At 40.9% G+C, this 25,523-nt stretch overlaps 3 protein-coding genes across 5 annotated transcripts in view; 1 reads left to right on the top strand and 2 right to left on the bottom strand.

Moving 5' to 3' along the window:
- Nucleotides 1-464: 464 nt before the first annotated feature.
- On the bottom strand, nt 465-1,885 carry ndufb6 (NADH:ubiquinone oxidoreductase subunit B). The gene is made up of 4 exons (XM_076974597.1): nt 1,601-1,885; nt 985-1,077; nt 770-814; nt 465-643 (listed from the first exon to the last, which is right to left on the bottom strand). The coding sequence occupies exons 1-4, from the start codon at nt 1,778-1,780 to the stop codon at nt 572-574; spliced, it is 390 nt and encodes a 129-aa protein (XP_076830712.1). The 5' UTR covers nt 1,781-1,885; the 3' UTR covers nt 465-571.
- A 10,137-nt stretch (nt 1,886-12,022) lies between these two features.
- desi2 (desumoylating isopeptidase 2) lies at nt 12,023-20,445 on the top strand. Its single transcript, XM_076974273.1, has 5 exons — nt 12,023-12,612; nt 18,732-18,804; nt 18,911-19,004; nt 19,119-19,260; nt 19,466-20,445. Exons 1-5 carry the CDS (start codon nt 12,574-12,576, stop codon nt 19,706-19,708), a joined length of 591 nt encoding a protein of 196 aa, XP_076830388.1. The 5' UTR covers nt 12,023-12,573; the 3' UTR covers nt 19,709-20,445.
- Nucleotides 20,446-22,392: 1,947 nt separating this feature from the next.
- dctn1b (dynactin 1b) overlaps nt 22,393-25,523 on the bottom strand; it is a 36,763-nt gene continuing 33,632 nt past the window's right edge. For all 3 annotated transcript variants that reach the window (XM_076974272.1, XM_076974270.1, XM_076974271.1), the window contains 4 exons: nt 24,434-24,620; nt 24,262-24,335; nt 24,086-24,175; nt 22,393-23,997 (listed from right to left, as the gene is read on the bottom strand). In XM_076974272.1, the coding sequence (XP_076830387.1) occupies nt 23,860-23,997; nt 24,086-24,175; nt 24,262-24,335; nt 24,434-24,620 (489 nt within the window). In that variant the 3' untranslated portion in view covers nt 22,393-23,859. The remainder of the gene's footprint in view (nt 23,998-24,085; nt 24,176-24,261; nt 24,336-24,433; nt 24,621-25,523) is intronic.

The following is a 25,523-nucleotide window of genomic DNA, read 5'->3' as shown; positions in this document are numbered from 1 at the left end:
CCTGTAGCAGAACACACTTGGATCTACAGAACAAGACAACGCAAGCTAATGTTTTCAGGTTCTCTCCATCTCCAGGACTCTTGACTAGCCTGTTGCTGCAGGTCACTGGATCAGCAGATGTACCACTAGGAAAACTTTTCAGTCCTTGAGAAACATTACAGAAGAAAAGCCAGGTGAGGCCACGATGAAATCAACTCAGATCTATTGGTGTGAAACATACACAGAAATGACTTGACTATTGTCTATGAATGTTCACAACAAAAATGAAACCTAGGGATTTGTATCAAAACTTAAGTGGAAGCACAGGTTGATAAGTTAAATCTTACCTATATTCTCTACCTATATCAGACGCTATAATGTATGCATATATGCACTACATCACATGCTATGGGTATATGTATATTTGCAAACTGCTGCATTTTACAGAGCAATATACTAATTAAACCTTCACAAGTTGTATAATGTATGTTTAAATATCTTTAATGGAATCAAGTATTCATATGTACACACACAAAGCCATTAATTATACAAGGTGGACACAGATGTTTCTGATAGACTGATGTTTTTCTCTTTAATGGTGACCATGGCCTCCTGTCTCAGGGATATCCGGAACAACCTCTCCTGTTTCCAAAATGGTGTCACCCTGCAATGCAACACATAAGCACCAGCAATTATGACAGATTACCAATCTACACATGACAGGCAATCAAATTCAGATGTCTAATCAATTCAGTCTTTTACATTTGGTGACAGTTTCAGATGTACTTACTGGGAAAAGCTGTGGTTTCCGCATTACAATTCCATTTGGCATTTTCTGTTAAGACAATGAAATCATAAAATTATGCCATGATCAACCATGTTGTCTACTTCCCCAGCAATGGCAATCATGCTGATACAACAAAGGCATTTAGTCATAAACGAGTTGTTAAGTAAGAGATGTCCTGTTTTGAATCAGTGACTAAGGTCAGAAAAAAGTGAACTCACAGAAGCATGGTACTTCATGTAGTAATACACAATCCATGCTGGAATCAAGACACGCGTGGCTGTATATAGTCCAGCATTGTAGACTTTAAACGTCTGTGAAAATGAAATCAGAGGTGCATCAAAGTTAAACTGCAGTACGACTGTGAATTAAGATGTACAATGGTCTCCTTTGTACATTTCCCAATGTTTAAGATTTGGTCAAACATAATGCACTTTCGAAATTTCCAATTTTTAGGAATTCAAATTAGGTACCTAAGAAGAGATTCGTATAAAACTGAACTGGGGATCTTCAAAAAAATTAAAGAATCTTAGAAGTTTAAACTTCACAACTTATACCATTCCGTGAAAGCGGTTGATCTCTTGGGTACTATGCCCCATTGTAGGATCATATCTGACCGTTTCTAGAATCTCTGTATTTTCCTAAGACAAATATAACAATATTCCGCTTGACAGTAAGTACCTTTGTAACCTATAGTGAGGCAACTCACTTGCTATGGATGCTATGTAGCTAGCTTTAACCGCATTGCTCAATAGTTTTGGCTTGTCCCTGCAGCCCGAAACGCTTATATCACTGCCAAAGATCATGCACCATGTTAAACACTAGCCCCGCACTCACGTATAGCCTCCACAGGGTTTTGGGCTCCAGAAAACCTGCCCAGAATTTGGCGACGCGGCCCAGAGGTTTGGGTTCAATGACAGGCTCTCGTGGGCTAAGCTCCTGGTCCTTCAGCCACTGTCGCCTAAGTTTCGTTAACTGCGCCAAGCGGAGTTTTTCATCCGCTGTGTAGCCCGTCATGTTAAATGTAGAGGTATTTTAAAAAAAATAAACAATACTGAAATCACAACAATGTCGCCTGAAAGGACAAGGTTCCTACAATTTGCACAGTGAACCGGAAATAATCCACATCGACGCGAATAACATTTTGCATAGCGCCCCCTGTTGGTGGGTGTGCCCTCTGTATGGAACCCATATGTAAAATCTAGCTATTTAATTTGTTAAAGCCTAAGTTGCTGAAATTGTTAAAACATAAGTCACTAGGAGTTACATTTAAGTCATCGTGTGGTGAAAAAAATAGATGTTGCGGCAGACATAGCCAGGAATCCTTTCGGATATAGTCTAAGAGAGATTTAATATAAACAGACAGGAGGTAGCCTACAAGAATCTTAAACTAGACACTAAAACCAATAAATGGACTGTGGAGAAATATCAGGGAATCACGTAAAGCAACAGACAAATTTAGAAAAGTCCATCCAAAATGGAAAAGACGTATTAAACAGACAATTAATGCAGAAATAAGGGATGGAATTGCAGAATGAGAAACAGGACCCTCAGTACGCTCCCGACCGGCTTTATTTAAGGCTTGTCTAATGAAAGTAGTCAGACTTTCAAAGTGGTAAAATATTTATTAACTAAAACAATCCAGTTAAATTCAGTGTTAATGGAAATCTGGGATTTTATTTTCAAGAAACTGAGATTGGACACAAGTAGGGTTGCAGCGGTAACCGGTTTCACGGTATACCACGGTATTAAAATGCACGGTTATCATACCGTGTGCGTTTGCTTATTACCGGTAAAAAGCAAGCCAGCGGAGAAACTGACCCGCGCATGCGCAACTCCGCTCCGGTTCAGCTACTCGGCACACAGCAGTGAGAATGGCAGAAAGTGCATCAGACTTAACACATTTTTTAACAAAAAAAAAAAAGCTAAACTAAAATCAGTGGCGAAAATGACGTAATTGCGGTGGCTCCGCCCGTGCGCGAGGGTCTCGCGCGCTGTCGATTCGCGAGGTCGTGCACCTTTCGAATTTTGTAACTTTGCGCGCGCTGCGCCTCAGCGCAATGAACAAAGTCATGTTTGCAGGATTCATACACGTTTAAAAGGTGGAATTAAAACACTTGTACGTCACTTTAAAGGTCCGTTTCAATATTTCCCAGCACCTTCAACTTAATTAAGTTAAATATTTATACATATACTCGAAATAATTTCGCTTTTTCATCACATTATTTAATGGTTGTTTATTTCCAAAACGCCCAATCTTAACGTCTTCACGTTCTCTCATGTTTCGTCCTGGAATTAAAAGAGGCTCGTATTTGTTAACGTAAGACAAAAGAACTGTGCGGAGTCGCGCGCTACGGTCACTAGTGAAAGTATAAACCTAGCTTTTTATGGTCCTTGCTTTCACTGGATGTAAAAGACGCCATTAATTTACATGCGTTCAAATTCTAACGTGCCTGTTTTTGATATGTTAAAACCAGACTCGGTGTGAAAGCCTTAAAATAGAAATCTCTATTGTGATGATGTCAGAAATAAATCCTCTCTTCCTGCAGTATCTGGTTATATTCCAACTTGGCAGTACAACGAACGTTTACAACAGTTGTTGATCAGACACTGACCCAGGCTGAGTTTATCAGATATTAAATAATTTAAACTTAAATAATTGTACTGAAATCCATGATTTAGGTTTCTCTAATTTTGCAGTATTTATATAAACATGTGTACAGCTTTTTTTAAAGGACACATTTTGTATACAATAGTTCCAGGTTTCTACAATAAATAGTTAATTGAACAAAAATAACTTGTTGTAATTTCTTTAAGGGTCAGTGTATCTTTTAATAATATACAAACTAACTGTGATACCGTGATAACCGTGATACCGCGGTATTTTCTGAGACGGTTATCATACCGTGAAAATCTCATACCGTTGCAACCCTAGACACAAGATCATTATTATAGCCTTTTAGGAAGTAACACTAATCTGCTCTGTAGCAGTGTCCCTTCAGACAAAAACAGGCAGCCTTGGAGAATTCACAGATATAGAATGGGGTGCTTCATCTCGAGGTTCCTGCCAACACTGACCTTCAGAAGAAGACCTTTATATTAGGAATGATAATTAGACCTTGATCAGACATTTTGATTGCTGTATATTCAGTGCAATCAATTGTCTGAGCAATTCTTTAACCTGACATTTCTGATGTTATAGACTACACATCACTGGTTCATTCCAGTTCACCACAAGTGTCATGCACCAGTCTTTGTACTTTTTGCTGGGAGCTTTCTTTTATGACATAGTAGATGATGAACATATTGGCAACGCAATTATCCGTTGAGCAACTAGAAAAGCTAAGCTCTGCCTTGCACTAAAACACTTTCTGCTCATTGTTGTGGAGTTCTCTAAGCAGACACCCATATGTCATATTGCTTTGCGATGGCTTTAGGTAAATTTTAACAAAGTTTGGGTTTGTGATCTGGCTCTTGTAAATTGCTGTGTTGACCACACGATGGGAGTATATAAACGGTTCTTTAGAGAATGGTCATTGCCCTTTTATCCCAGACTCAATTTGCAAAACGTCTGTTGCCCATGGGCTATTTGATTACATTTTTAAGTTATTTGCTTTAATGCGAATTTGTTGCAAATTAAGTACCACATCTAAAGAGCCACTTAGGCTAATAGGCAAATTTAGCATCCTGAATATAGGCCTAAAGCTGATAAATATTTGTAGAGTTTATATGGAATATTATTTATATGGAGGGTATATATGGATCCATCCTGCCTTGTATCAGCGGCTCAGGCTGGTGGTGGTGTTGCAATGGTGTGGGAGATATTTTGCTGGCACACTTTGGGCCCATTAGTACCAATTGAGCATTGTGTCAAAGCCAAAGCCTCCCTGAGTATTGTTGCTGACCTTGTCCATCCCTTTATGACGACAGTGTACTCATCTTCTGATGGGGCTATGTCATAAAGCGTGAATTATCTCAGACGGTTTCTTGAACACAACGAGTTCACTGTACTTGAGTGGCCTCCACAGTCACCAGATATCAATCCAATAGAGTACCTTTGGGATGTGCAGCCGATAAATCTTTCGCATCATGAATGTGCAGCCGATAAATCTGCAGCAACTGCGTGATGCTAACATGTCAAAATGGACAAGACTCTCTGAGGGATGTTTCCAGTACCTTACTGAATCCATGCCACAAAGGATTAAGGCAGTTCTGAAGTCTAAAGGGGATCCAACCTGGTACAAGCAAGTGTACCTGATAAAGTGGCCAGTGAGTGTATATATTTACATTTTGCATTTTGGGCATTTAGCAGACAAAGTGCTTTACAAAGTGCTTTGCCATTTGTGCTAATGCCACTATCCCAATGCACATGAAAATGGTGCTGGACACAACCGACTGGAAGAATATCTGTCCTGTAGTAAACACAGGTTTCTTCAAGTGTCCTTTCTTGCAGACTACTTTAATATTACACTTGCAACACAGGCTGTGCTTTTGCGTGCATCTCCCGTTGCCTGTAGGACCTACATCATGTCAAATAATCAAACGTTGCTAAAAAATAATAATATTTTATTAGTGGAGTGATTGTTATTTGGTACATTCCACCACATTTAGAGTATTTAAATATACCAGAAATACTTTATATGTATTCGATTGCTGATTAACACTGTTCCATTCTTGTTGCCATTCTTTTGACTGCTGCCTGGATATTCACACAGCTGAAAAACAACAACAACAACAAAACAATCAATATTCTGGTTTAGAACGTCATTCATAAAAGTGATCTTGAACTAAACATGTATCACCTAGCCCACTAAACACCAACATATCAAAAAACACCTGACTTTATTTTTCTGTGAGTTAAGTGTAACTAAGTGTTAAATCTTCACTAAGACAAACACATGACTCACGAGTTGAAAATACTGTAAGAATAAACAATGAAATATTCATAATTAGATTCTTTATTATTATATCAAACATTATGATCTAGAGTGAAAACCTTTCATAGAAATATTGTATAACCATGTTATAATTTGTCAATTGTTCATTTAAAAAGTGTATTATTTATATTCTTATAAATAATCCAAAAGTCTTCACTTTAACACACACAGTCACAAATAGTCTGTAATACATAGGTTTTATTTCAAACTTTTCATCTTTTATTAGTCAAATGAAACTATAGCATATGGGACATTCCATTATTAGAGGACATTATGGCATAAACACTTCTTAAAACATATATTCTATTTTAACATGTTATGTTAAGTGTTTAAGAAATATGGGTCATACTAAATTATATGATTTGTCAAGCTCAGGCATCAGTTGTACTTTTTCCCACCTCATATGTTTTATTTGCTGTGTGCGTGTATTTACACAACCCTTTCACCTTGAGGTCCCAGGTGAAGAGGTGTTAATCCCTGAGATGTTTTCCTGATATGTAGATAGATGTATCATGTAGATAGATACATTTAATTACAAAGATGGGTGTAATTAAAATAGCCCAAAGGACAATAAATTTAAGACTTAATTTAGATGTTAAAATGGATGTAAACGCTTGTCACCAGGAGGCAGGGAAAGGAGTTTTTTTTTCCAACAAATAGCTATTCAGTATTTTTAACTAAGGAACATTTATCAAGCATATTATCAAATTTTTATTTATGATAATTAGCAGGTTATCAACAAATGTATTGTTTTGGACTTCAGTGATTTAAATATGGGGGGGGGGGGGGGGGGGGGGGGGGGTTATAATGTCTTCTATTTCTAGAATGTCCCATATAACCATCAGCGTGGATCCAGATCTGGAAACCCGTTTGGGTTTGCAAAGCGGAGAGTAAATGTATTTAAACCTGTTTTTTAACAGTGATGGAGTCATGTCCAATTAGCAAACATGCAAGCACATGCTAATGTCTGAAAACAGATCTTTGATCCCACAATATGTATAGTGTGAAAATAATCGTGAATTGGGGAGGGAGTGGGGTCGTTCAATGGCAGTTAGAGCTGCACCCAGAACATAAGCACGAACATCGACGGGAATATTACCTTCACCGAGTCTGTTATCATTTTATTGATATATTTCACCTTTTCATGTAATAAAGACAGAGCGTTTAGAGCGAGGTTCAAACCTATAGGCTTTCGGGCTGCGTGTTTTGTAGGCAATACTGTAATACTCCGGTGATAAACTGTCCTACCGTCTATGGAGCTATTATAGTGTCACCAGAACCTGAACCTGAAATCATTATTACTTGAAAAAACAGTCTGTAAAATCCTCGCAGGTATGCAAAAATTCGAGTTAAAATTCAGGTTCAGGTCGAAATTCAGGTTCGGGTCGCAATTCAGGTTCGGGTCGCAATTCAGGTTCGGGTCAAAATTCAGGTTCGGGTCGTAATTCAGGTTCGGGTCAAAATTCAGGTTCGGGTCGTAATTCAGGTTCGGGTCGAAATTCAGGTTCGGGTTGAAATTCAGGTTCAGGTTGAAATGCGGTTCATCCGGGATACGTAGGATGAGCAAACAAACTCAGAGCTAATCGAACTGCATCTGGCCAATCACAAAACATATCAGAGGTCATTAAGAGGCGCGTCTTTCTGCTAAATTTCCTGTAAGAGTGCGGTCCCTGTTTGGCGTGTAAGTAACATGTAAGCAGCACGAAAGTGACCACTGTGCCACCCAGAAATGGCACCTTGTGGCAGCTGCCACATAATCGTGGCACTTAGTGTAACCAGTGCTGCGTGACTGTGGTCTCCGTTGTCCAGAAACGCCGCCTGCCTCTGCTGACAGACATCTAAAGACTCTTGGGTGACTCTGCGTATCGGCCACTCGCTTAAAATCATCCCGACGAGCTCCGAATCGCCATTTGTTGAAATGAAGATGGTTCATAACTTTTGTTTAAAAATTATGTTGAGTGAAATACTAGCCGACATCCAGCTAGACAGCTCTATATTACTAGTTCAGAATACTGTTTAGCGATAACGTCGAATTAAGATTATAGGAGGGTACGTGAATCTACAGTGGTAGACCGTTAACGACAGCACTAAATTTAAAGGGATTATTATTATAGATGTATGGTTATCAGTGAATGTTCCTACACGCCATCAGCGTCATTTAAACCTCTGCGAGCGAATGGCATCGCATTTAGTATTTGTGCAATTTGTAGTATATTTCGCTTTGTATTGGTTTATATTGTTAGTCTAGATTGTCAGCCGAGCGGCTCCCGACATAATCGTTAAACAGCATCCTGAACTCGTAGTTTGGAGCTGTCGGTCAGCTCCGAATCGTTCACCCAACATAAATTAACAAACAAAAAATATAAACCATCTTCATTTCCACGAATCCTACAAATGCGATGCCACTCGCTCGCAGTGGTTTAAATGACGCTGATGGCGTGATGAACGTTCACTGATGAACAATCTGTAATAAATCTGTTTTATGTTGTGACGTGGGGGTGAAGTGTTATCAGTGGGAGGACACTTGCTGAGAAGAGCATATATAAGGGGTTTCACATTTAACATTAACTTAACTACGTTAATATAATAGAAGACACACGGACAGCACGATCATGATGAGGCATGACTAAACTAGACGACACCACAAACCACTACAGCGACACAACACGGATTGTAAATGACAGCCTTATATTTATTTATTTGTTTATTATTGAATATTTGATTATTCTGCTACCTCCTGTTATCGCTGAACTAAACTTTCGGCACGAGACTTTCAGCGCGAGCTCTTCAGCGCGAGTTCTTCTGTGCGCGTTCGATGTACGTTGCTCCAGAGTTTGAAAAAACACAAGAACAAACGAATTACTTGTTATATTCCTTGTTGACACTTGTGGAAGATATTTTACTGTAGTTGGCTTCGTTTTTTTTTGTGTTGTTGTATGTCAAATGTAAAACAAAGTTCAAACTTAGCGCCCTTGGAAGCAGAAGGAGGTAGGAAGAAAAATTGTATTAATCCAAAAGAGTGATTTATTTAATTTAAAACGAAGGGAGATGTGATTGTTGTTTTGTTTTCAGTAAGAGCTGCGGCTCATAACATAAAGTTGAGTTCATGTGCAAGTTTGCTAGGAGTGACGCATTTAAAGTTTGGACCCTGTTCTACACATTATCTGTGAGGTATGGTGCTAGGGCATTTGTGTTTATTTTTTATTTTTTGCCACATTTTGTAGTTTTCACGGTGTCAAATGTCGGTGGCGAAAGGAGGAGAGAATAAAGATACACCAGTCGAAGCTCCGAGCATTGTTTGTGTGATTAATCCAAGTGGTCCGCTACACGGATGACTAAAGCGAACATACCAGAGAACGAGTAGGCTACAGATAAACACGAAAACACTCAAACTTACCCATGCACAGTGGCGTGCACAATTAGACCCCAACTCTGCCCTTTATCAACGAAAGTGCCATTTTGAAACTTCGTTTTTTATTATTATCTGTTTTTTATTATTATTGCTGAGGTCGGTTTGAAATGATCTTTTGAAAACCTGAGCGATTAAAAACAATGCCTTGAAATGCGCCACCACCTCGCACACACCCGACCTCTCTCTTCCTTTGTCACACCAGATGCGCTGCAGCAGCAGTTCAGTTCAGCGAGTGGAAGGAAGCGTCTTCAGCACAGCACACACGCTCACAGATAGACTTCTTCTCCCGTCCCCACCAGCCAGGTCACATACACATCAAGTCAAATCGTACCGTTTGTCCTCTAAGCCCAACGTGAAATCATTTTGTTGTGCAGTAAACTGTCTCATACAGCACCAAACTACTAAGCATTTTTAGCCGATGGTCACCTGATAAAGTCGCACTAGCCCAAATCAGTGATAGATAACGTGAGGACGACCACATACAAATAATTAAGGTAGAGTTTGCAAATCTATGTGTTAAGCTGAACGTTTTCTGTTGTATACGTTTTGTTAGGCAACATAAATTAACACATTCGTTTGTGAAAGAAGAAACGGGAAGTTCCCCATTACCTGTGAAAAATGTCCATCTGCATTCGTGTAATGACAACAGTCAGTAGCCTATAACTCATTCTCGTACTTTTTGGTCTTTTTACTGTCTTAATTGTAGGCCTATATTGATTTACTAATTGCAAAATATATGCAACAATGCCTGCAGACAGTCGAGGGTAAACAGAAGTTAACTGAAGGACAATGACTATAGTTAATATTGGATATGGATTTTATCAGTTGGCGGTGTGACTTTTTCCATTGAAAACTCACGTTTAGAGAATGTTACTAATAAAAGTCAAATTTCATTCAACATGCGCTTGTAATTTTTTTTATAATGAATTGTTCCACGTGCGCTAAAAAGTGCCCCCCCTTCCCCCCAGCACTTGCCCCCCAAAATGTCTGTGCACTGCCCATGCACACACCACATACTCTCATACAGAACACATACTCTTTAACGATAATGTCGAATTTAGATTAGTGGTAGACAATGAGTGGCAGTAGCCGCTCGGTGGTTGATGGCTGATGCTGCGGTGTTACGTGAACTGTGGATTTTGGGGAGGTTGTTTTCTCTTTCGGTTAATTTTGGTTTAACAGGTGGATTGCCTCGGTACGGGTGGATTCTGTCGGCCAATCGAAGATCGTGATTTGGATGAGGGGGAGGATATTCGGCTTCATAATCTGCGTGACGGAGTTGCTGGAAGTTGCCGGGAGGCGACGCGAGCATTTATTGCCTTTACGGTTGTGTGTGACTTTTGAGAAACTGTAGCTCATGATTCTCATGTGAGAGGTGAGGGTTTGTGCGATAGCTTTTGTCATGAATTGTCATGAATAGCGTTGTGAAAATCGCCACCATGGAGTAAGAACGTAGTAGCATGTGCACAATTATATAGACACCCATGCAGGGATGTTTTATAAGAAACACCAGTATAGAGGCGGGCACCGTGTATGTATATTTGTTTGAGATTATCGTCGTAGATATATTTTCTTTATTTATGTTAGTAAGGTGTGAGTCTTGCTTTGTTAACTTAGTGTAGTATATTTTGTTTGTTTCTTTTCTTTGGTGCCGTCTACTGCTCCTTTCCTTGGTTGGTTTATGGTCAATCGTGTATTTTTGTACGTACGTGTCTGTTCAGTGTTTTGCTGCGTAGAAAAGGCTCTTCTACCCATTACCACTCTGCAGTAAATAGTTTTCTTACGTATCCGTCTGGTTTTCGCGTTCTTCTTTAATTTCATCTTGTCCACTACGCACATGCTACTACCCCACACCCCAAACCTAGACCCATGACATCGTGGGGTCGTAACAGACGTAATCTAGACTAACAATATAAACCAATACAAAGCGAAATATACTACAAATTGCACAAATACTAAATGCGATGCCATTCGCTCGCAGAGGTTTAAATGACGCTGATGGCGTGTAGGAACATTCACTGATAACCATACATCTATAAATAATAAACCCTTTAAATTTAGTGCTGTCGTTAACGGTCTACCACTGTAGATTCACGTACCCTCCTATAATCTTAATTCGACGTTATCGCTAAACAGTATTCTGAACTAGTAATATAGAGCTGTCTAGCTGGATGTCGGCTAGTATTTCACTCAACATAATTTTTAAACAAAAGTTATGAACCATCTTCATTTCAACAAATGGCGATTCGGAGCTCGTCGGGATGATTTTAAGCGAGTGGCCGATACGCAGAGTCACCCAAGAGTCTTTAGATGTCTGTCAGCAGAGGCAGGCGGCGTTTCTGGACAACGGAGACCACAGTCACGCAGCACTGGTCACACTAAGTGCCACGATTATGTGGCAGCTGCCACAAGGTGCCATTTCTGGGTGGCACAGTGGTCACTTTCGTGCTGCTTACATGTTACTTACACGCCAAACAGGGACCGCACTCTTACAGGAAATTTAGCAGAAAGACGCGCCTCTTAATGACCTCTGATATGTTTTGTGATTGGCCAGATGCAGTTCGATTAGCTCTGAGTTTGTTTGCTCATCCTACGTATCCCGGATGAACCGCATTTCAACCTGAACCTGAATTTCAACCTGAACCTGAATTTCGACCCGAACCTGAATTACGACCCGAACCTGAATTTCGACCCGAACCTGAATTACGACCCAAACCTGAATTTTGACCCGAACCTGAATTACGACCCGAACTTGAATTGCGACCCGAACCTGAATTTCGACCTGAACCTGAATTTTAACTCGAATTTTTGCATACCTGCGAGGATTTTACAGACTGTTTTTTCAAGTAACAATGATTTCAGGTTCAGGTTCTGGTGACACTATAATAGCTCCATAACCGTCTACCCAACACACGGTAATGTGATCCGCCCCCGGAGATTAAGCGACGCGTGTACGATGCTCTACTCGATGAAATGTCGGGTGCTTAAATGTTTTTTATTTTTGTTCAGGTTTAATCGTCTCTAAATTACGCCGACGTACATACGAAGAGCAATTTGTTGGGAGTTTGTATGGCCCGTCTTTTACCAGCATGCCTACTTTTTTAATCATATAGTTGTGGCTCTTCGCTGGTCTAAGTAGTCATGACGATACGGCGGTGTTAGCCGTTAGCCGCGCTGCTACATCTAAACCGGCAGCTACATCTGATGGTAGGGCAGCGTACTGCGGTGTAACGCGCGCTAATTCGCTGGCTAGCAGGTTTACGCTAACCGGCTCGTACAGCCCATTTTATAGTTTTTTAAACAGAGGCGGGGAGTACAAACGGTGTCAAAATTGTGGAAAGATACTGCAAAAGACGTTGAACCCGATAAAGCGAGTGAGTTCCCCGGCCCCGCAGCAGCAGCTAGCCGGCTAGCTGTGTGTGCTGAGCGAAGAGAGGACTCGGGGAACGGGAAACCCTGTAATGGCAAACGAGCCGGTCATTCTCAACGTGTATGACATGGTGAGTAACTGTTAAACCGCTTCATTTGTTTAAATATACCCACTGTCCAAGTGGCGAGGGTGAACGGCATCGCGATAACGCTCAAATTAACTTCGATAGCTTAGCGAAGCGCCAAGAGCGAACAGTTTGGTGTGGCGGTAAGACGACGACCCAACACAGCGCTGGTCGTGAGAGGGGAGGCTTGAACAGCAGCAAGACATGCACTGTACACGGACTCTCATTTATTTATGTTGCATTGCAACTAAAGTGGATTTGTTCTGCGATGGGCACTTACCTTGGCGTCTTGTACGTTAGTATGTAGGCGTAAAAGAACAAATATGCTCAAAGCAAACATGCCTTGGTTGTGGACTAGTTCTGTTTAAGGACTGGTGGATGTTGTGACTTCTAAACAATGTAAATTCATACTGGAAAACGACTTAAACCCAGAATTATATTCCCACACGTTTTGATCTTGAGCTTTGGCCAAACCCAATGAAAGAAAGCACCATCTAAATACATTTGTGATAACGTTATCTTAGTTGACTTGGATACAGGTACGAATTTGAAAAAGGCAGAATTTGTCATTTAGATGTGTACCTGTTTATGTGCTAGTTATGATGATTTCTTAGCCAGAATGTTACTTGTCTCCTATCCTATTTGGACATATTGTATGAATTCGTCTAAGAAATATTCCTTTTTGAAAAATCCCTTGGGACACTAGTAATAATAAGTACTTAAAATGGTTTCCAGTAAAAAAATCTAATTGGGGCTCAATAAGTGTGCACCATAATTACACAGGCACGTCAGGCCTGGTGTTTTGAACCCATCAGATTTTTCCCGTAGACAATTTTCTGAACCTTGTGATGTAACTCTGAGGCATTTTTTTTTGGGACCAACATTAAGGAAGAAACATGCTCCCGTGACTCATATTTGATGTGAAAACATGTGTGAACTGGTGGACACAGTGAAGCAGACTGAACATAATTTAATACCAAGCAAGTCACACAAGTAAGGATAATGAGCGTATATCCATACAATGTGTTTCAATAAAAAAGACAAATAAAATCAGACTAGATGGGAAAAAAGCTCATTGTGTGTAGGGGGGGGGGGGGGGGGGGGGGGCTGAGCATTTTGTATCCAATTAATTATTAGCTAAATATGTGCCTGCACCATTAAGTGAGCATCATGTGTAGAGGCTTTGTCTGATAGACGCCTGTAGATGGTTTTGCAATAATAGGGCAGAACCAGGGCGAGTGTGTAAGCAGATACCAGATACTCAAGCTAATGATTTGGTAGATCAAAGGAGAAAACAGATACTAGAGTAACAGAATCCACCTTTTCTTTTCTTTCTTTTTCTGCTGTAATCAATAAGCAACTAGACATTATGCAAATAGACATGCTGCATGCTGTTTGTTTAATTTCAATCTTGCACTAATCAATAACATAACCTTCGACATGGTCGACCATTTCAACCAGCATTTCCATTTGGGTCAGACACTCTCGAATAAAAGAGAACAGAAATATTTACATAAGTGAACTGAAATGACGACAGCGGAGTTCAGAGTGTGATTTCTGGGGGCTGGAAATGTGCACAATGTAACGTCACCTTGAGCAGCAAATTTACACAGCTTGTAGAATCATGGTTTCCAGAAAAAGGCTAATGTCATGAGACCCTTCATATGTCACAGGTTCTCACCTAGTAGGTGCAATGACTGATCAGGTAAAAGAGGACAGAAAGGGAAAACATGGTTGTGTTTACTCTGTCCTTAAAGATGCCCGTGTTCTCGTGAAACACATGATGGTTTTGCTCATCTCAATTACCAGTCCTGAATGCTATCAACTGTCACATTGTTTTAAACATGTCATGCGCATGTTTACAAAAACCCTTTGCTTCACCACAATTTGCATAGCCACCAGTGAAGATAAAATAAACTGTCTTAAACAATAAGTCATTCTACTAGCCTTAAACAGTCGTGTAAGTACATTTATATAATAAGCAGTTTTAGGAAAATGTATAATGTAAATGACAGAAATTAAAGGCATTTGGCTGTAGCCGTGACCCCCTGCGCCATGTCCCCTGCATTCTGGGTGAAGCCGTATGTGCGTTAGTGTCGGTGCTGCCCCTCCTAGGCTGACAGCCATAGGCTATTTCTGTTCTAATGGACCTCTGCCATCTCAGATCTTCTTGGCCAGTTACGTACAGATTGTGGTGAATCAAGTATTGGTCAGTGTCACCTGCACTTTTGTCAGGATGAAAAATATAATGCTGAAATTTTCAGGAAACTGTGTTGCCAAGAACTAACTCGCATCTACACTTTAATCCAATGAAGCAGGATGCCATTTATGTCCCACAGTAGCCCATTATGGCTACTGCTGTTGTTGTTGTTGTTACTGGATCTCACATGAGAGCTTTACTCACATTCAGCATCTGTTAAGATCTCTAACAGCTTTAACATCTTTAATTCTCTACAGAAGACACTAACTAAGGCTCAAGTGCCTTACCAGGTGTGGCTGTGTGTATTGTGTAGTATAAAATACCAGATGAATAGATTGACGTTGAGAATGCCTACGGTATGAGTCTGCACCTGCAGTGTACTCACTGCAGCATTTGTGATGAACTGGAGTGAGCTGTGGGAGGAAATACAGCTTCATATCTGATGCCCTGCTTCTGTGTTTACAGTTTCTTTAAGAAAGTATAGAACATATTTTTTGCATATTTACAGTGATAAAGATGTAATACTCGGTGTCCATTTTTACCTTAAAGGACCACCCTTTTGTCTTCTTGACAGGTTAACAGTTTAGAGCTTAGACTAGTAACATTTTTCAGATAGTGTTGTTTCTGTAAAATAGACCTGATGTTTTGTTTCTCTGCACATTAACAAGTGTTGATTTCATAATTCTGATGTCGAATCTGACTTCTCAACTGTGCTGTGCGCTTCACTTAAGGAATGTGTTTGTATCTAAATTACACTACAAATGGACTACCACTTTACATTTGAATTGTTATGTCATGCTCATTGGAGAGCACAAATTTATTTTGAATGAGGAAAAACAATTGTAAAAACTGTGTGGCACAAAAAGTCCAACATCACTTTCAATTATATTTCTATTGTAAGGAAGTCAATTTATTAAAGTGAAAAGGGAGTTTTTTAAGTTATCAAAACAAAAGCTTTAGTGCCTGTTTCTAGAGTGTAGTCATGTTGGGAAAACTCCAAATATATGTGAATATTAAGTACTTTGTATGGCATGTGGCTGAGGTGTGCTGACTCCTTGTTTTGTGGTAGGGAGGCCAATCCCTTGTTCAGTGACAGGATGTGTTTAATAAGCTTTGAGGTAATTGAGGGCAAAGGGATGAGCCTCTTCTTTCACAGCTCTGAACAGAGTGTTGAGAGACTCCTCTCCCTCTGTGTTTCTTGCCAAAAGTCTTCTTTTCGTGTAGGTTAGGAGAGATTAGAATAGAGATCTTTCTTGGAATATAAATTTTTAACTTTTTTTTTTTTTTAGACAGTTTCATGGTTGTTTGATTGGATGATTGGATTGTAGATTTAATGTTCTTTAAAATAGAGGTTACATATACATTTATGGGATTTATCAAAATCTCTTACCCAGAGTGATTTTAGTTGTCTGCTCAAAAAAAGTATCCCTAGCTAGCACAAATGGGTTAGAGTCCTAAAATACCCTTAAACCGAGACACTGCCAGAAACAAGAGTGTGTGCTTAAACCTAGATTGAGAGATACAATACTATACACTGCAAAAAGTTCTAGTGTTATAATTAGATTATTAGACAAGACAGTTTGTGTCTAAAACATTTTCCATTTATATAAAGTACAAGAGCAGGATTTTGTTTTGTTTTTTTCTTTTATTGTCTGACTTGTATTTGCTATAATGGTGGACTAGGCAAGGAGGTGATATCTGAACACAGAGCCAACTGAATCAGAAGGCAAGTCTGTGCTTGTGAAAGGTGTAAGTTTGTGGTCATTTTGAATGTGGTAATTCCATGGAAATTGTCTTAAATTATGAAAGAATAATACCAGAAATAATGATTTGATGATAAAAATCCCCAGTTTAAAAATTATTGATCTTCATGTGTAATGAAAACTAATAGTTACAGTACAGTTTAAAGTACATGATCAAATCAAGCTACTGTGTGGTGAGTCACAGGCAATATACTACAACAAAAAAGAACTTTAAGGACTAGGATTATATTTCATCAGGATTATATTTCATCAGGACATAAGAGCACTTTGTGCTGCACATTGCGTCATGGCATTTTGTATGCGTGTTCTTACAGAGGATAACAGGAGTGGCACAAGGTAAAATACTGAGAGGAGACAGATGACGCTTCAAGCTGACCTTTCCAACATGACCTTGTTCTCCATTCCCGTATTGCTGTGCTAAGTGTCACATTTTGAATGATGCTTCATGCTTAAGCGTCTGGTTTTCAACACACACTCCATGCACACAGCTGATCATCTTTGTTCCCTCATGGAGCAGAAGTACAAGTGTTTATCAATACACAATTGAAACTTCGACTGTTGAAATGTTAATCAGGGGTTTAAAGTGTATTTCTGTTTGTTGTTTTGTCCTGATACATGGCACCGCCATAAGGATACAACGTTTGAACCCTTGGATGCACATGGTCCTTCAGAATGGTTCGGTAGTCCTTGGCAGTGATGCGCCCATCTAGTATTGTGCCAAGGGAATGCCATGATATGCCCAAACCATCACTGATCCACCCCCATGCTTCACTTTGGGCATGCTCTGGGTAAAACAGGAAAGGTGTACTCATCATAGAACAATATGTTTCACATTGTCCACAGCCCAAGATTTGCGCTCCTTGCACCATTGAAACCAGCGTTTGTCATTGGCACGAGTGACCAAAGGTTTGGCTATAGCAGCCCGGCCGTGTATATTGACCCTTTGGTGCTCCCGACGGACAATTTTGGAGGAAAACAGGAGAGTTGAGGTGCTCATTTAATTCTGCCATGATTTGGGCAGCCGTGGTTTTATGTTTTTTGGATACAACCCAGGTTGGCACCCGAACATCCCTGTCAGACAGCTTTCTCCTGCGTCCACAGTTAATCCTGTTGGGTGTGGTTGGTCCTTCATGGTGGTATGCTGACATTACCCTGGATACCGTGACTCTTGATACATCACAAAGACTTGCTATCTTGGTCACAGATGCGCAAGCAAGATGTGCAATTTGTCCTCTTTTGAACTCTGGTATGTCACCAATAATGTGTGCATTGCAATATTTTCAGCAAAACTGTGCTCTTACCCTGCTAATTGAACCTTCACACTCTGGTCTTACTGGTGCAATGTGCAATTAATAAAGGTTGGCCACCAGGCTGATCCAATTTAGCCATATATACACACACACACACACACATTACATACCCTGATCTTTCCCTGTACATGTAGTACACAGGTAAAGTATGATTTCCAGTATGGAAAACCGTTTCCTGTATTCAAATATTGGGCCTGCAGTGGACTGTTTCATGGTTTGATAGTGTGATGATAAGCCTTATATAGAAGCATGGTTGATTACAGAAGCTGCCTTGAGGAAAGACATCTACATCCTTCTACGAGCCACACACCTTATTGTTCCAGAAATGCCAAAAATGTAGAATGTGTGCCCTCTCATATACGTTCCGGTTGCATATTGACCCCAGGTATCTCTGCAATGAAGGCTACCAAGAAATCCAAGAAAACACAGCATTGAGATGAACTTTTACTGCGGTAGTCTATTAGCCTAAAGCAAATTTGGGCCTAGTATGGAATTATAGTTAATTAGCCACGCAGAAACATATAAAAAAGAAAGTAAGATATGTTTTTGTGCATACACATTTGCTCACACTGCATTCAGGCTTGCTTCAGGTCAACAGTTCAGATTGCTGCTGAGCTGGCGAAGCAGAACTAAGCATTGTTTTATTCCACAAGCTGTTTATAAATGTTTGTATAAATGTATATTCCCTTTCCTGTGCCATTACAGCCTGCCTGGGTTCTTTAGGTAGCAGGTCTCTATGGGCTTTTTATGTGTTTTTTGTCTAAACAAAGAGTTTCCCCATTTTGCAGCAATAAAGATTTGATTATAGACAAGTACCTAAAGATATATATAACCTTGTGCTTTTTTTTCTAGTACTGGATCAATGAGTTCACTACCTCTTTGGGTATTGGGGTCTTTCACTCAGGGATCGAGATTTATGGCAGAGGTACGTTCCAGGCTCACCTGCCCTCATTTTGCCAGTCCGCTGGGTTTTAGAGCAGAAATGACACATCATTCATCCTCACTGTTCATGTATTTCCCTTTTGTTGCAGAGTTTGCTTACGGGGGCCATCCATATCCATTCTCAGGTATATTTGAGATAACACCGTGTGATGCCACGGAGCTCGGGGAGACATTTAAATTCAAGTGAGATTCATAACAGTGTAGTTGTGTATATTTATTACTGTGCACTCTAAGCCAAAATAAAAAAAGGCCCATTACCACAACATGGTCATGCCTCCTGTGCTCTCTCCTCATCAGAGAGGCTGTTGTTCTAGGGAGCACAGACTTCACAGAAGAGGATGTGGAGCGAATAATCGAGGAGCTGGGAAAGGAGTACAAGGGTAACGCGTACCACCTCATGCACAAGAACTGCAATCACTTTTCCTCAGCGCTGTCAGAGGTACGTGTTCCAGTAGGACACCAAGGGGCAAGAGTCTATCTGTGCAAGGGCATGATTAAAATAACACAAAGACAGGAATCACACATTTTCCCTCTGTCTCTCTCTCTCTCTCTCTCTCTCTCTCTCTCTCTCTCTGTCTCTGTCTCTCTCTCTCTCTCTCTCTCTCTCTCTCTCTCTCTCTCTCTCTCGACTGTGCCTCCGGAAGATCCTCTGTGGCCGTGAGATCCCGCGCTGGGTGAACAGACTGGCCTACTTCAGCTCTTGCGTGCCCTTCCTGCAGAGCTGCCTGCCTAAGGAGTGGCTCACCCCCGCGGCACTGCAGTCCAGCGTCAGCCAGGAGCTCCAGGGTGAGCTGGAGGAGGCGGAGGACGCGGCCGCCTCCGCTTCCACGCCGCCCTGCGCCGTGGGGTCGCCACCCAGGCCCACGCGCCATCAGCCACGACGATAGAGGCCTCCGCCCGGGCTGACGGACCTGCGAGACTGTCCCTGCGCTCTCGCCGTCTGGACTCCCAACCCTTCCAGCGACCGATCTGCAATCCACCAGCAGCATTGATAAGCCCTGTGTCCTGTGCTGTATTTTGGTCAAGGGGCCCAGAGACCTATCAGACTGATTTACTGTGGGGGTGGGGGGGTGACTCTTGGAGTTGGCTTGACCGGTGTTTTAAACATTAATCTTATTTTGCCTTCATGGTTTTATTTTGGAAACTCAGGACAGAAAGACAATTTATACGTTCCACTGACTCATCATGGGTTTTATTTTGATTATTTTGATAATGTTACTGTAAATCTTTTGCTGGATTTTCTCACTAGTCTTTCTTGTGTCCCTAAAGAAAGTATCTTTTTTAACAGGGAGCTTTTGTTTACATCCTGTTTTTCTGTATCTGTGTGTTCTGATTACAGAAAACCTGCCACCTGGGCCGCATTGCCCCATTTTTGTAACGACACGTCTCATGTCTGCTCACCTTGGTGATTGTGCCTAAAGATTTTTACTGTTACTTGCTCAGAGAGCCCTGCACTCTTTCTCTACAGTTTACCTACTAGTCTGCTTTGACTAGCAGTTCTCCAGATGATCTTCAGATGTATTACACCATTAGGTTTTTAGAGTCTTCTACGTATTGGAGAAACTTTGTATTCCATTTTATGATTATTAAAGAAAAGTAATTTTTTTTCTGAAAAACAAAATACTTGTTGTAATACCTTCTGTTTAAAAGCCTTAAGAGTGAGGCACGAGGCCATGCACTCTGACCTGGGTGTAGTTCCATGGTAAAGCAGTGCAGGCATTTCTCGCCTCCTTGGGCCAATCGATTGGTTCTGCAAAGTGACGACACAGTTCCACTTCTGCCTGAGGTGTGGTGGAATAAACCACTCTCGGTTCACTTTCCTTCTTAAACACGTACCAATGTTTCCAAAAACAATGAAAAGCAAACACGTAGACTGCTTTTTCCAGTCAGTCTGCCGTCGCCTTTCAAAACTGAAGTGTGTTGATCAGCTGATTGAGGGAAGCGTTGCTGATATATCCTAGAAGCAAAACAAATGGTTTTGCATAGCATTTCCTGATTAACTACATGCTTCCTCAAACAGTATTTAAGCGAAAGCATTTGTAAAACACACCTAATGTTCATGAATGTCTTGGCTGTGCTCTGTGAGCTCTGCTGCTTTGTAATACAAAGTTTTAGAGTCTAGTTACAGTCTCAGAAACTGTTGACACAGTTGGCAACTCCTCCTCCTGTGTGCTCTTCCTCTTACAGCAGACACAAGCATCCACTATGTCCTTAAATCCCTTCGTCATGAAGAGGGAGAGGAACGGGTCCACAATGGGGCCGAGGTTCAAGAGCGAATTGGCAATCAGTCCTAAATATTGTGAGTAACATGTGAGTGATAAAGTATTAAACAGCGTGTTTAAGATAAAGGGGAAATAAAGAATGCTGTAGTTGCACAAAAGGGCAGCCTGCATACCCAGAATCCTCTTCCTGTCGAGAATGCGCACCGGTCCCCTGCAACACCACAGAGCTCGGAAGGAATCCATGAAGAAAAACAGCAGGAGAGGAAAAGGGAGGAGGAGGAGGATGGAGAAAAAGAGCATGTACCCGTTAACGGCTAGTAGCAGGATAGCGACGGGTGCCGCCCATACGGCCATCGACACCATGGCTGACTGCTTCACCTTCATACAGCAGGCTCTGTACTGCAAGCAAGTCACTAACAGGTAGCGCTCCTGTGCAACAGACACCATGAACACAATGTTGGTGATGACACCAAAATAAAAAACCAGACAAGAGACGTCGGCCAATGTGGAAACTTGCATGATGGTGTTTATGGGCTTATTTGGCTGTCCGAAAATGCTGAAAATGTCTGAGGAGAGCAGACTGATGAGGTACACCGGTGCGGCTTTGCCATTACTGACCTGTTGGCTCATGAGGTAAATGGAGAAACAGATTCCAGGCAGCCCAAGAGTGAAAGAGACCCATTTAATAATCTGCGTGGCCCCAGGAATCAGAGTGATGTTGCTGCCTTTGCCATTGCAAGTTATATTTTGGATGATATCCTTGAAGAAATCCATGCCCCAGGTGGAATAGTGGAGCTGGTTATGTTAACCATACAAGATGTTGTTTGCCGAGATATCCAGAGTGTGACGATTTCAAATCCTAAGCACTGGTGTCCAGGGAATGTAGCTCAAAGCCAAGCAGCCCAAGGTCCCATGAAGAAGCTCTCAGACTGGATAGCACCAACAGTTCAGGGAAAGGTATCATGTAGACCAGAAGGTGCTGTGAAAGATGCATTATATGCCAAACCTGTTGCTATGAAACGGAGGGAATGGGAGAGCAGGTTTGTTTAAAACACTTTAGATTTTATCATTGTTTAGTTTCTGTGGTAAGTTCACTGCCCTGTTTGAATAATGGTCAATATATGGTAAATATGCAAATGCTCCGAGTCACTTTGTCTAAAGCTACTGAACGGTGAGGATGGAAATGTTTTCAACATTTCTTCTCTTGCTGCTGATTGCTTTCGCCTACAAAATAAAATCACACCGTAAGTGACCATGTATCATCAAATGGGCCCAAAGATGACATTTACCTCCAGAGTTTATTGACTTTGCTTTATTAACATATAATATGCCACATTCATCACAATCAATGACATTGTGAGCAAATATGTATTTTGCACATTAAATAGGTTGCACAGTCAGTAGCAAAGCAAATCATTAAACGTCATAACCATTAACCATCCAGCAAATACTGTTCCCCTACCCACTGCACCATCTCCTTTCAAAATCGTCACTGGTCTTATAGTCATATTGATCTTCCTCCTTGATTATCTGGGTCTTACACTAAGATTCATATTGATTTCTGTTCTACCAAGAGCCTGATCAAAAATGACATCACTGAGAGGAGACTGTAGTCACATGGCTCACATGGCACAGTGAAACACGTAAAGCAGTATTTGATCGCTGTCTTAAGAGTTCTGACTACAGGTTTGTTTTAAATCCTAAAGTCCTTAAATATCATTCTTATTGTTCATGAATTGTATTAAAATGTTAGCCTCCCAATAACATACACTTTCTATTAGCCAGAAAGGTGATTCAGGTGCAAACCTATCAGGCATTTAATTTAATTTATGAAACATTACTTAAAGCCTAGCCTTAATTTCTTGGTAGCAAGCCTGAATCCTACTTTAAAATCAGGGGGTCAGAGAAATTTTAAATGCTCACGTGGCTTTGGACAACTGTTTGCCCATAATCATGTATGATTATGTTAAAGAAACATGGCCTCTGGCTGCTTCCTGATATTTCTAGTACCAATGAAAGGTACTGGACATCAGAGAAAGGACAAAGAGACTGACTGAAATATGAATGACTTAAGGCCAAAGAATCAGAGATCAGACAACAAACCTGCTCTTTTCATCATAAACCTTTAAGGATTATTAAAGGCCTTCAAACTGCAGGCTTTTGTCCATCCATCCATCCATCCATCCATCCATCCAATATCATTTATGTACTTGTACAGAAATTGCTTCAAAGAATTTCTCTCTCTCAGATGGTAAGTTCAGAATAATTATAATTCTGACTGCTCACGTTGTTAATGTATATACTTTATTATAGTATAGTCCACCATTGTGACTATATTTTTTTACATTGTAGAGTTGTAGGGGTGTTTTTCATTCTAAAATATCTTATATGCTGTAAATAGTAAGTAAATAGTAAGAGATTATGTAGTGATGGTAAAGGATAATGCAGCACCTGCTGATGGGAATTATATTTTATGAAAAAGATTCTCTGGTGCTTCTAGTGTCTGGGAGAAGTATCCACTGGTATCATCTTCTAAAAATACTTACACTGATTGAAACATCTCAAACTATACATACATTTGTATGACTTTTTCCAAAATGTGCTAAATAAGTTTTCAGTAATGGATGGGATGTAGAAAATAAAGAAGGCAGATACCAAGCTAATAAAACACTCCGAACCAATCAATGAGAAGAAGTCTTTTCCATAAACTTAATTTTTCACACTTTTTCGTTTTATGGCAAAGTCAAGATGTGTCTTGTAGGCGGGCCTGGCGTGACGGAAGCTGGAGGCGGAGCTTGCGGCAGAGCGGGCCACGTTTAGGTTTGGAGCAGGCGGTGCACCCGTTGGAGCTGGGACTGAGACAAGACGAGCCTGTGCGCCTGCTCCTGTCCCCGGGGACAAGGCACCATGACGCGGCCGATGAGCACCGCGTCTCTCTTCGTCTCCTCCTTAGCCTGGGGGAGAAAGACAGAGAGACTGTAGGGTTGGCAGAAGGGAGGAGCGCGGAGACGTTAGCAAGAGCGCCGTCTCTCTGTGACTCACCTTCACGAACGTGCTGCAGGGGAAAGTGGCAAAGTCAGACGAGGCCTGAGCTCCAGGCCGCTGGGACACCACGTGCTCGGCCACCTCATCCTGAAAGAAAACCAGAGACACGCTGGACTGAGCTACTCGCACCTCCTTCTGCTTATTTACATAAAGGCTTTGAACACTGCTGTTACCTTCAGCCTGTCAAGAGTGTCACTAAGAGACTCTAGCCTTGCTGTTTGCTCCAACAGCTGGGCACTGGGACTCACTGTCCGAAAACCAAAGTACAAACTTTATACTCATGTGCTCATGAGCATTTACATTTACAAGTGCCGTTCTGAGTGTATTATTCTCATACTCACTAACCTGGAGATTTTCCAGTAATGTCCACTACTTTGACATTGGCACTCATCTGCAGGAGTGTTTCCAGCAGTTGATCAGTTTTGCGGTAGAGGGCGCTGGAGAGCACCTCCGGTCTACAGCCCTCTCTCCAGCCCAGCTTGGGCACGTTGAGTGGAGGCAAGGAGGCTAACTGACTCCTCATCTTCTCTGCCTAGAGAGAAAAAAATCATTTACACACAGGAACTATGGGGTCTGAATTTTTCCTGAGATTACGGTTTACCCACAATTTAACTTTAAGCCTTAAAACTGAACAACAGGGGTGTCAAACTCATTTTCACCGTGGCCCACATCAGCATAATCGTTACACACAGAGGGCCATTTGTAGCTTAATGTAACTACTCCTTAATGTTAAACAACTCTGAATTTATTACTTATTTAAGTTACAAATATTACATATATATTTGCATAGATGTAAAAAGAAATGTTTGTTTGTTGCTCTGTTATTATAACATCCATCCTTTTAATTTGTTAGGTTATGAAACCCACATTACCCCATCAATCAACGATCAAACTATCCAAGTGAATAAAGAAAAATAACATAAAATATATCACATTTACTTTGTTTAAAACCTGGAAAATCAAATAACTGTGAAAATTGCAATTAAGCTTCAACAACGCTGCCTCTGAAAAAGACTGAAGCGTGGCATACTCAGCTCCGTGTTTGGTCGCTAAATGCATATATTGTACTCTGTGACAACCGCCACCGCTTCATACCCGTTTTTCTCCTTGATGCACAAACATGTTTTGGGTTCATTTTTGGGATCATTATTTGTATTTCTTAATTACACTTATTGGGAAAATTGCATCGATGTGGAAACACTGCAGTGTCGAGATGCCGTTACTTCACGGGTAACATAATTGTGCGAAATGTAGTTTTTGGTCACTGCACATATTTTACTTTTTTTGTTTTTCATTTGGACAATTTGGCTTTTTAAGCTCTCGCGGGCCACATTAAATGAAGTGGCGGGCCACATTTGGCCCTCGGGCCTTGAGTTTGACACCTGTGCTGTACAACAAGGCTGGGTGTACTAATGAGGTCATAGATTTGGAGTGA

The sequence above is a fragment of the Brachyhypopomus gauderio genome, chromosome 15, assembly GCF_052324685.1.
Source record: "Brachyhypopomus gauderio isolate BG-103 chromosome 15, BGAUD_0.2, whole genome shotgun sequence".
NCBI classification, from domain to species: Eukaryota; Metazoa; Chordata; class Actinopteri; order Gymnotiformes; family Hypopomidae; genus Brachyhypopomus; species Brachyhypopomus gauderio.
Note: the sequence above shows the minus strand (reverse complement) of the source record. Positions and strands in the feature narration are given on the sequence as shown.

Coding starts and splice junctions, on each gene's coding strand:
- ndufb6 (XM_076974597.1), bottom strand. CDS start 1,780: ATGACGGGCTACACAGCGGATGAAAAACTCCGCTTGGCGCAGTTAACG. Junction 1,078..1,600: donor AAACCCTGTGGAGGCTATAC/GTGAGTGCGGGG, acceptor TCATTTTCACAG/ACGTTTAAAGTCTACAATGC. Junction 644..769: donor GGAAACCACAGCTTTTCCCA/GTAAGTACATCT, acceptor GTTGCATTGCAG/GGTGACACCATTTTGGAAAC.
- desi2 (XM_076974273.1), top strand. CDS start 12,574: ATGGCAAACGAGCCGGTCATTCTCAACGTGTATGACATG. Junction 18,805..18,910: donor GATCGAGATTTATGGCAGAG/GTACGTTCCAGG, acceptor CTTTTGTTGCAG/AGTTTGCTTACGGGGGCCAT. Junction 19,005..19,118: donor GGGGAGACATTTAAATTCAA/GTGAGATTCATA, acceptor TCTCCTCATCAG/AGAGGCTGTTGTTCTAGGGA.